At 39.6% G+C, this 10,142-nt stretch overlaps 4 protein-coding genes across 7 annotated transcripts in view; all 4 read right to left on the minus strand.

Annotated features, from left to right (window-relative positions):
- Positions 1-49: 49 nt before the first annotated feature.
- Positions 50-1,148, minus strand: LOC103132087 (noggin-3-like). The gene has a single exon (XM_007543840.2). The coding sequence runs from the start codon at positions 1,110-1,112 to the stop codon at positions 258-260; it is 855 nt and encodes a 284-aa protein (XP_007543902.1). The 5' UTR covers positions 1,113-1,148; the 3' UTR covers positions 50-257.
- A 973-nt stretch (positions 1,149-2,121) lies between these two features.
- LOC103132108 (target of Myb protein 1) overlaps positions 2,122-10,142 on the minus strand; it is a 19,331-nt gene continuing 11,310 nt past the window's right edge. For 2 of the 4 annotated variants that reach the window (XM_016666673.1, XM_007543863.2), the window contains exons 12-15: positions 2,961-3,036; positions 2,791-2,850; positions 2,663-2,702; positions 2,122-2,567 (exon numbers count right to left, since the gene is read on the minus strand). In XM_016666673.1, coding sequence (XP_016522159.1) covers positions 2,422-2,567; positions 2,663-2,702; positions 2,791-2,850; positions 2,961-3,036 — 322 coding nt within the window. In that variant the 3' untranslated portion in view covers positions 2,122-2,421. Of the gene's footprint in view, positions 2,568-2,662; positions 2,706-2,790; positions 2,851-2,960; positions 3,037-10,142 lie in introns of all 4 variants that reach the window. The other 2 variants (XM_016666665.1, XM_007543860.2) reach the window with 1 other exon arrangement.
- Positions 3,495-7,370, minus strand: get3 (guided entry of tail-anchored proteins factor 3, ATPase). The gene is made up of 7 exons (XM_007543849.2): positions 7,168-7,370; positions 5,965-6,112; positions 5,137-5,285; positions 4,884-5,034; positions 4,660-4,767; positions 4,087-4,284; positions 3,495-3,746 (listed from the first exon to the last, which is right to left on the minus strand). The coding sequence occupies exons 1-7, from the start codon at positions 7,308-7,310 to the stop codon at positions 3,618-3,620; spliced, it is 1,026 nt and encodes a 341-aa protein (XP_007543911.1). The 5' UTR covers positions 7,311-7,370; the 3' UTR covers positions 3,495-3,617.
- On the minus strand, positions 8,453-9,579 carry LOC107834798 (noggin-3-like). The gene has a single exon (XM_016666689.1). The coding sequence runs from the start codon at positions 9,513-9,515 to the stop codon at positions 8,661-8,663; it is 855 nt and encodes a 284-aa protein (XP_016522175.1). The 5' UTR covers positions 9,516-9,579; the 3' UTR covers positions 8,453-8,660.

Here is a 10,142-nt window from a genome sequence, read left to right on the forward strand (position 1 = left end):
ACTTTTCTTAATTTTGAACTAAATTAGCCAAAAAAGTATTGCCAAGTGCTTCATGAAAATTTATAATCTTTATTATAACACCAAATTTGAAAGCAGTGTTCATTAAAGATATGCAGATTTACAAGACGTTATTTAGGCAGCGACATTAAGCAGCATAATTACATTTTTAGTCAGCTTTATTCACAACCGAACGCTACTAAAACACAAAAAAATCAATTTCTGTAGACAAAGGTAAACAGGGAAGTAGTAAAAAACATCTATTTACTCCAACAGATACATGAGGTGACCACAGGATGAGACACTTGTCTCCATAAACATATTTTGACTCCTCCGCTTGTCTCAGTCTCAGTGTGTTCACACTTTTCTCCTTTAAGGTTCTTGGATCCATCTCTAATTTCCAGGCAGTTCCAAGCCAGAATCTTAATTTGCGCTGTCTGAGCTCGCACACACTTCATCCCTTTGGGAAAAGAGCAGCTTCTCTCCTTCTCCGGCCTTTCACAGTCAGTCTGTCGCAGCCAGCGTGGCCAGAACGCCGGGCCCAGGTCTACCCACTGGTGGTGCAGTTTACACCCTGCCGAGTTCACCAGCCAACCTCTGAATGTTTCTGCAATCTCAGAGGGAAGAGAACTGAAGTTCAGGTCTGCAGCTTCTTTCTCCAGTTTCTGTAGACGGATTGCTTCAGCCTCTTTGAGCTCCAGAGAACTACGGCTTAACCTTTTTGCCAAGGCGGTGAACTGAGAGTCTGAGAAAAACTCACTTCCAGAGGCGGTTTCTGAAGGCTGATCCACAGACATCCACAACGGGTCAAAGTTGGATCCCAAGAGGTGGAACAGACGAGAAGGGCGGAGATGTCTGGGTTTGGGGTTGCAGCGATGGTCGTCAGTGTTTGTCACCAGGTTGTACGGACGGATCGGCTGAGAGTAGGAAGGCAGGCTGGCTCTCAGCTGCAGAAACGGTGAATCCCAGTCCATGTCCTCCTGGCTTTTATTGACAGTCCCATTCGGAAGCTGAATTGAAATGTTAAATGTTAGGGCCATGGAAACGTGTAAAAGAACAGCGAGACTCCATCTGAACCGAGCAACAACGCGTAATGCTGTGCACACGGTCCACATTATGCAGGGCACCAAGTAAATGAATACTCACTCATCAGTGTAGTCTCTCTTTAAGAGAGCGTAGGTTTTGGTACCTCTGGGAGTCTGAGAACCCAAAGCCAGACATCCTTGAGCTTTTAAACAATAACATGCCAAATTTAGACAAACATAATACAGAGTGTGCTCAAAGAGTACAAGTTCCCACACCTCATTTAAGCCTCCAATATTCCAAACAGCCAAATTCTTGGGCAAAATTGTGTCTCTCACTTTTTCATCATTTTTGTCCTCTTACTTAAATCAACTCTTTTTATCCATCTCTAATTTCACAGTTAAAGTATTTTAAGTAATTTGTGTGAGATGCAACGTTAAGTACCTGTATGAGTGGAGCTGGAGAGATTGAGAAAGATAAAACTAAACAATCTTAACTTCTGACCAAAAGGTTATAATTGTGATTGTATCCATTTACTAAATTGGTTAATGAAAGTTGTGAATTCTATATATATATATATATATTTTTTTTTTTGAGAATCAGATGCCTTCACCCATTTTCTTACCCAGAGTGTCATGCATTTATCTTGGGGTTTGATATTCTGCTTTGGCTTTTAATATAAACATTGTTGGACTTTATTTATAAATCAATCTAGATGAAGTTAAAAAAAAAAGACCAAAACGGTTATTCCAGTAATTAAAAAGCCCAACTAATAACGTGTTTATTTTCATTTATTCTGTTAAAACAGCTAATAGAGAATGAATAAACCGATTTCAGAAAACAAGTACATAAAGTTACGTATTTTTAATCACAGAAATATTGCTTTACCAGAGTATGCCGATATACTTCTTTTGTGTTTATCACTAAATCAGTGCAGTTTAATGAAATGTGCCAATTAAATAAAAAAACCCCGTAAAGATAAGCTAGTTTTCTGTGTGTGTGTGTGTGCGTGCGCGCACTAATCTCCAACAAGGATGAAAGGCAGGGATAACGTTTTATTTTTTTCTTTAAAACAGAAAAATACTTTCAAATAAAAAGCTCTACATGTTTGGGGAACAGCTCCCCGTTTATTTTTGATCTCACTAAATCAAGCCTCTGGTTTGAAGGCACATCATCAAATAGATTTTATACATCATTACTTGCAATTACTTAACTATACAGGCTAAGGGTTTTTTGTTCACATTGACATTATAGTAAACTTTAAATAGAGTTACATAAAGTTGTCTGTATGTACATGGAAACAGCAGATTTATAAGGAAATAAAGCATTTACTGTATAAAATTAGTTGATTATGCGGTTTGTGTACATTCATGTATCACTCTGTTGATCTGAGGTTTTTCTTTAAAGAGAGAAGAGCTGGTCGTGTGTGGCGCCCTGTTGCTTGGCGGCCTGCGCCTGAGGTCTTGGTGTGGAGGGCGGCACGTTGCGAATTGAAAGGCTACTGTGGTCTGCCGCCTTCGCCCGATCGTCCAGAAACTTGTCAAACTCTAAAGAGACGTGGGTTTTATGAACTCCTCTTTAGAAAAGCAGATTAAATGTTGGGAAATATTTTATTTGAACAGCTAGAGACACAGAAACATACCTTCACTGGAGACTCCTTCACAAACCGACGACTCGCCCTCCTGCTATTTCAAAAGACAAACGGTGAATACCGCGCTCTACATTCATCTCCCGCCGATGTTAAATATGCAGCGAGAGCTCCGGACCTACCAGATCTGAAGATAACCATTTGTCAATGTCATTCTGCGAAGCGGTTTTCTCTGGCACCATCTAAAATGAAAAGCAAAAAAAAAAAAAAACGGAACGACTCAGCTACTGTTCTTATTTCAAGATGACGACGTTCCCTGTAAACTCGATGAATGTCGACGTGCAGCACACACCCCTGCTGTGACCTGCAGCCTCGAGTCCAGAGCTTCGGCGAGGCCTTCCACCGTCTCAGGATCTTCATACTTGACGCTAGACGCAAATACAGAAACTTCATTATGAAAATACAGCCTTGTTTTAAATTGAGCGACGCGTAAANCGAGGTGTTGACTTCAACCATCTGGAACCTTTTTAAACAAACAGAACTGTCAAAGAAAACGGTCAGAACCACGACTGAACTCTGACCCGAGATGGGACGGTTCTGTTGAGACCAAGATGAATGCAGTAAGACTAGAACGACTGCCACAAAGGATATGAACACGAGAGAATAAACCGAGAGTTAGACTGCATATACGCACCGCCTCATCTCACAATACAGCAGGTTGTGTGTGTGTGTGTGTGTGTGTGTGTGTGTGTGTGTGTGTGTGTGTTCTCATCAGCTCCCCTTCAGTTGGGAATGTGGGAATGTGAGTGTGTTGTTGATGGAGGAGTGTTCTGCTTCAGAGGACAGAGTGGATCATTATGAGGCTGTTGCTGCAAAGTTTAAGACGGGGTGGGAAAACTCGGAGCAGGCGCGTTCAGACTGTTGAAGTGTTTTGTCTACAGACTTGGAGGGAAGAGGAGGGGGCAGGAGGGTTAGGGGGCGGTTGAGAAGAGGTCCAACAAGTGAGAGATCACTTGTTTGGGGGTTTGTATGGTTCCAGAAGCTGCTTCGAGAACGTGTTGACCTTCTCGGCACCTCGAACTTCATGAGGCAGCAGCGGTAACTTAACTATGTGGAAATCTTCATAAAGATCCTCCATCTGCAGGGACAAGGCAGACCAACAATGAACACATGGGAAAGTGGCAATCGCTGCTTTAAATGTTGGATAATTACACATCAGTGAAATAAATCCTGCCTCTTTTGCTACCAATGTTTAATTTGTTTTGTCAAATAAAGGCTCTTGGGGGTGAAAAGTATTACTTTATGTGATTAAGACAATATTTCAAAACATTGGGTCACATTCATTTTACATTTTTATTTATCCCTTTTGCATTAATTTTGGGGGAATTGGCTGTTGGCGACAAAGAGCCGGTAGTTGTGACGTCAGTGACTTTAAAAGTTAAAACTATTCAAAGACAGAAAACACTTGCAGGCCGTACCTGGTCTAAATATTTGGACTGAATTTTGTGGCGGGCTTCACACATCTTGCAAGGCTTCTCTGCTTCGGGGAAAACCAGCTGGTTGACAATGATGTTGTGCGTGTCGATGCGACACTTGGCCAGTTCCTGGATCAGCCGCTCCGTCTCGTAGAGCGACAGGAACTCGGCGATACAAACACAGATGAAGGTCGTCTGTTCCTGGAAAAAACATTAGCAGGGAAAACAGAGGAGTTAGAAAAAAAACCACGTGCTTCTTAGAGCACATTCAGATGGACAACAGCTGTCATAAGATACAAAGTATTTTACCATTTTCTAATAATATCCCCGTGTATTCAAAACAACCAAGTTATTCCTGTATTCATGAACAAAAGGAAAGGACTGATGGACAGACTGAAGAACAGAAAGGTAAACAGACAGGGAGAGGGCAGACAGGTGAAGTGTACTAAAATGTTAAAACATTTGATTCTGGCAACTAAAAGGTAAATTCATGAGGTAACACAAACTCAAGGTGACTCTTTACAGAAGGTGACTTGTAAGGAGTGACACTAATAAATGTGTAAATTAAATACTTACAGGATCTTTGAACTGCTCACTAACAGAGCGAATGACTGGTAGAGTTTCCTCCAGTTTGGACGCCAGCTGGTCTGCATTCATGTCACCCAGACCAAGCATGTTACACATCTGGGAATAATAATAATAATAATAATAATAATAATAAAAAGAGATGCTATTAAAGCCTCACTGACAGTCATTTCCTCACGCAGCTATCTAAACACGGGTAGAAAAATCCAGTGCACCTGAGAAATGAAGGGGCTGATCTGGTTCTTAATTTTCATGAGGCGACCCAGCCCTCGCTCCACGATGGTGGGGAAGTTGAGCAGACGCAGCGTGTGGCCGGTCGGCGCAGTGTCAAACACCACAACTGAGAAGTTCATTCCTTTCACTAGCCTGTTTCAACAGGTAAATAAAGCACACCAAGTTCAATAAAACGACACCAAGCAAACACATCGTTTTACATTTCTAATTGTTATTTACGCATTTATTTTTCACCTCATGACCTCTGCGTAGCTCATGGCCTCGTCAATGCCAGGGAAAGCACTCATGGCTTCCTGCATCATTTTCTTGCCCATGCTGAGCATGTTGTCCTCCTCGAAGAATTCGTCAGGCAGTTCGGCGACGCCCAGACTCGGGTCGATCTCCTGTTCAAAACAAATATAAATGATGAGGGAAAATACACAAGCGGCCTGTTGTTTCTTGCCCTTGTGACAAGTGGTGAACTAATGCAAAAAGCTTTCCAAAGCTAAAAAAAAAAAAAAAAACAGGACAAATAAACCTTTTTGTGGTTTTCTTAATGGCCGACTCCAATTTCCAAATGCTGGATCAGATGAGACATTCTAACAGTGTCATAGATCCGAAAAATAAAAATAAATAAATAAATGAAGGACTAAGTTCAGGCATCTTAAAGTAATTTTATATCACTTGGAAAAAGCACTGAATTTGACTAAATTGATCAAATAAAAAACTTGAATAATTACAGTTCTTGTGATTAAAGTTGTTTATATAATTTTGTCAGTATAGCTTCAACTCTCAGTGCTGTTTTAATTTTGTCACACAACTATGTAGAAAAAATAAATCACCAGTCACTGTACAATTTGTTTCACTATAAAAAAAAAACAACAACTTGCACATGCAAGAAGGCGACTGGTTTGCACAAAATATAAAGGCCCAATAGTTTCTAACACTATTAACCCATCTACTAACCCAAACTCTTGAACCTTGCTACATACGTTACCAATCAAAATTCTGATTCTAAAAAAGATTTTTGATTTGTTCAAAAGATTTTTATTATTTTTTAAATTATTATTCATTATGACTTACCATTGCAAAGAGGTTTTCATAGCCCTTAACTTTAGTAGGCACCTTCGAGAATTTCTGGTCAAAAGCATCAGAGATGTTATGGGCAGGATCTGTGGATATGATGAGGACGCTCTCTCTGACGGCAGCCAACTGGACGGCCAAACTACAGCTAAACACACACACACACACACACACACACACACAAAAAAAACATATGTTTTAGATACTTAATTTCTAGAATTTTTGCAGAATGTGAATAAAACTTCAGAAAGGTGGAATTAAAAATTGCACTGCAAATCTTTATGTTTAATACGATAATGATGGTTAGTGTAGCCACGTAACTCAGTATGGATAATAAATGCTTAGCAGGAGCTTTGTTTTGAAGATTTCCTGTGACTTCTGAGCTATCCTTATTTAAAGTAACTCAACTAAGCCCTGTTGAAAATTGGGACCAAACATTATTGTAAGAATGCAAAAAATTGTAAGCATGTTCTTTCGCCTTTTTTGATAGCCTAATGCATGTTTCTTTTTATATAGAAACAAAAAGTGGTTTTCTTTTCATTTAACCAAATCAAAGTGAAATCTGTGCAAAAATGTTAAGTAAACGCAAATATAAATTTAGCAAAATCCAAAATAGAAAAAAAAATAAGCTGGGGAAAAAAAAATCCCAATTAAAAATAATAGAACTTTAAGAAAGAAAACTGGCCACTTTGTAGAACTCTCTCACACAGACGGACCTGTATTTGGGCCATTTTTCTGACCGTTTTGACATGTTTATTCCGTCCTTCAAGCCTGGTGGCTAATGCTAACCTTTCTGATTGTCGTTTTACGTTGTTGTTCAATTGATTTATATATATATATATATATATATATATTTTAAAAATCTATAGATGTACAGTAGGAAAATCCGTAGCTAAAAGAGAGCTACATGGAGACGAGAAAGTCATAATTTAATTTAAAGAACATAAATTAATGAATTGTGGCAGCAAGCTAACTTTAGCTGCTGACTGTGCTAGACAGTAGCTACCCGATAAACAGGTAACACTAATTTATTCACAAAAATACAAGTAAGGGTGTTCTGAATAAGTTTAATTATTCCTATCAATAAAACTAACACAACTTGTTCATTATCTGATCAAAAAAACCTTCAGCGTGTATTAAAAGCTAGCTTGAGGTCAATATTTCAGCTAACTCGAGTCGCTAAGAGCATTTCCTTCGACTTACCTGCAGGTGGTTTTACCGACACCACCTTTCCCGCCAACGAAGATCCATTTCAGGGATTTCTGTTCGATTATGTTCTTCAGAGTCGGCTCTAAAGGCTCCACATCAGGTGCGTCTTCAAATTCGTCGTCCATCGCAGCGGCCATCTTGAATGTGTACAGTCACCGTTCAGCTGAGGCAGACTGCTGCGTTCAAGAACGCCCGGAATTCTAAATTATAAGGGCAACTTTTTTCCTGCGGATGTTTGAACGGAGCACTTGAAGTGAGTCTTCAAATACACTTGGATACGTAAAAAAGTGCACTAATCATGTCAATGCTGCTTACTAAAGCCTATTCTTAAATGTAAGGAAACAAACTAACTTACACAGGGAATTGTTGGGTTTTCGGTCAACGCACCATTGGATGTACATTAATCTCACTGACCATAAACCCGATTAATCAAGCCAAGTCTGATAGTGCCAGTAATACTCAAAAACAACAAATACCCCAAAAAACGTGCATTTGGTAAATCTAACTTGCGAGACCAGAAATAGGTCTGACATACATCCGGTAAACAAACGCAAGCCACCAGTTTTGAATGGTGAAACACTTGTAATAACAACTGCATTTACAATTGTAAAAAAAAAAAAGCAAAATGCTCGTCAGTCGTTCTCATGGTTAATTGTGACAACGACTGACGGACAGAAAACCCAATTGGAGCAACTCTTGACCGCAAAGACGTGTTCCTTGGATCAGAAACATCCGGAGCGTTTGTCCTGAAGATCCCAATAGTTGTGGGAGCAGACAGAGTATGCAGAAATTTGTAGTGAACACTTCATCTCAGGTTGGTGCTGCGTTTGCTGGTTTAAATACATTTACATGCATATCACTATTGGTGTCAGCTTTATCACGGCTGGTAAGCCTGAAAACACTCTTACTCGATGATTGAAATTTATTACCTATGATTTTTTTTTTCCCTCGGAAACTTTCCCTGATATGTAGCAGGGAGTTCTTTTTTAAAAACTGTGCAGTTTTAATATGATTTCAACATCCACAATCTATGTTAATTTCATTTTTTTATTTTCTTACAGGATCAAAATCAATTCCCCATCTAAAAAATAATTTAGTGTTTACTATTCATCTAGGAGTTGTGTGAAATCAATAATCAATAAGCTGACAAGCCTTTTACAAAGACACAGAGGAGCAGTCAATGTGATCAGCTAAATAAAATCACATTTACTTCTTCCATTTCTTTAAGACACTTTTCTTAATTTTGAACTAAATTAGCCAAAAAAGTATTGCCAAGTGCTTCATGAAAATTTATAATCTTTATTATAACACCAAATTTGAAAGCAGTGTTCATTAAAGATATGCAGATTTACAAGACGTTATTTAGGCAGCGACATTAAGCAGCATAATTACATTTTTAGTCAGCTTTATTCACAACCGAACGCTACTAAAACACAAAAAAATCAATTTCTGTAGACAAAGGTAAACAGGGAAGTAGTAAAAAACATCTATTTACTCCAACAGATACATGAGGTGACCACAGGATGAGACACTTGTCTCCATAAATATCTTTTGACTCCTGCGCTTGTCTCAGTCTCAGTGTGTTCACACTTTTCTCCTTTAAGGTTCTTGGATCCATCTCTAATTTCCAGGCAGTTCCAAGCCAGAATCTTAATCTGCGCTGTCTGAGCTCGCACACACTTCATCCCTTTGGGAAAAGAGCAGCTTCTCTCCTTCTCCGGCCTTTCACAGTCAGTCTGTCGCAGCCAGCGTGGCCAGAACGCCGGGCCCAGGTCTACCCACTGGTGGTGCAGTTTACACCCTGCCGAGTTCACCAGCCAACCTCTGAATGTTTCTGCAATCTCAGAGGGAAGAGAACTGAAGTTCAGGTCTGCAGCTTCTTTCTCCAGTTTCTGTAGACGGATTGCTTCAGCCTCTTTGAGCTCCAGAGAACTACGGCTTAACCTTTTTGCCAAGGCGGTGAACTGAGAGTCTGAGAAAAACTCACTTCCAGAGGCGGTTTCTGAAGGCTGATCCACAGACATCCACAACGGGTCAAAGTTGGATCCCAAGAGGTGGAACAGACGAGAAGGGCGGAGATGTCTGGGTTTGGGGTTGCAGCGATGGTCGTCAGTGTTTGTCACCAGGTTGTACGGACGGATCGACTGAGAGTAGGAAGGCAGGCTGGCTCTCAGCTGCAGAAACGGTGAATCCCAGTCCATGTCCTCCTGGCTTTTATTGACTGTCCCATTCGGAATCTGAATTGAAATGTTAAATGTAAGGGCCATGGAAACGTGTAAAAGAACAGCGAGACTCCATCTGAACCGAGCAACAACGCGTAATGCTGTGCACACGGTCCACATTATGCAGGGCACCAAGTAAATGAATACTCATCAGTGTAGTCTCTCTTTAAGAGAGCGTAGGTTTTGGTACTTCTGGGAGTCTGAGAACCCAAAGCCAGACATCCTTGAGCTTTTAAACAATAACATGCCAAATTTAGACAAACATAATACAGAGTGTGCTCAAAGAGTACAAGTTCCCACACCTCATTTAAGCCTCCAATATTCCAAACAGCCAAATTCTTGGGCAAAATTGTGTCTCTCACTTTTTCATCATTTTTGTCCTCTTACTTAAATCAACTCTTTTTATCCATCTCTAATTCCACAGTTAAAGTATTTTAAGTAATTTGTGTGAGATGCAACGTTAAGTACCTGTATGAGTGGAGCTGGAGAGATTGAGAAAGATAAAACTAAACAATCTTAACTTCTGACCAAAAGGTTATAATTGTGATTGTATCCATTTACTAAATTGGTTAATGAAAGTTGTGAATTCTATATATATATATATATATTTTTTTTTTTGAGAATCAGATGCCTTCACCCATTTTCTTACCCAGAGTGTCATGCATTTATCTTGGGGTTTGATATTCTGCTTTGGCTTTTAATACAAACATTGTTGGACTTTATTTATAAATCAATCTAGATGAAGTT

The sequence above is a fragment of the Poecilia formosa genome, unplaced genomic scaffold, assembly GCF_000485575.1.
Source record: "Poecilia formosa unplaced genomic scaffold, Poecilia_formosa-5.1.2 Scaffold11, whole genome shotgun sequence".
NCBI lineage: Eukaryota > Metazoa > Chordata > Actinopteri > Cyprinodontiformes > Poeciliidae > Poecilia > Poecilia formosa.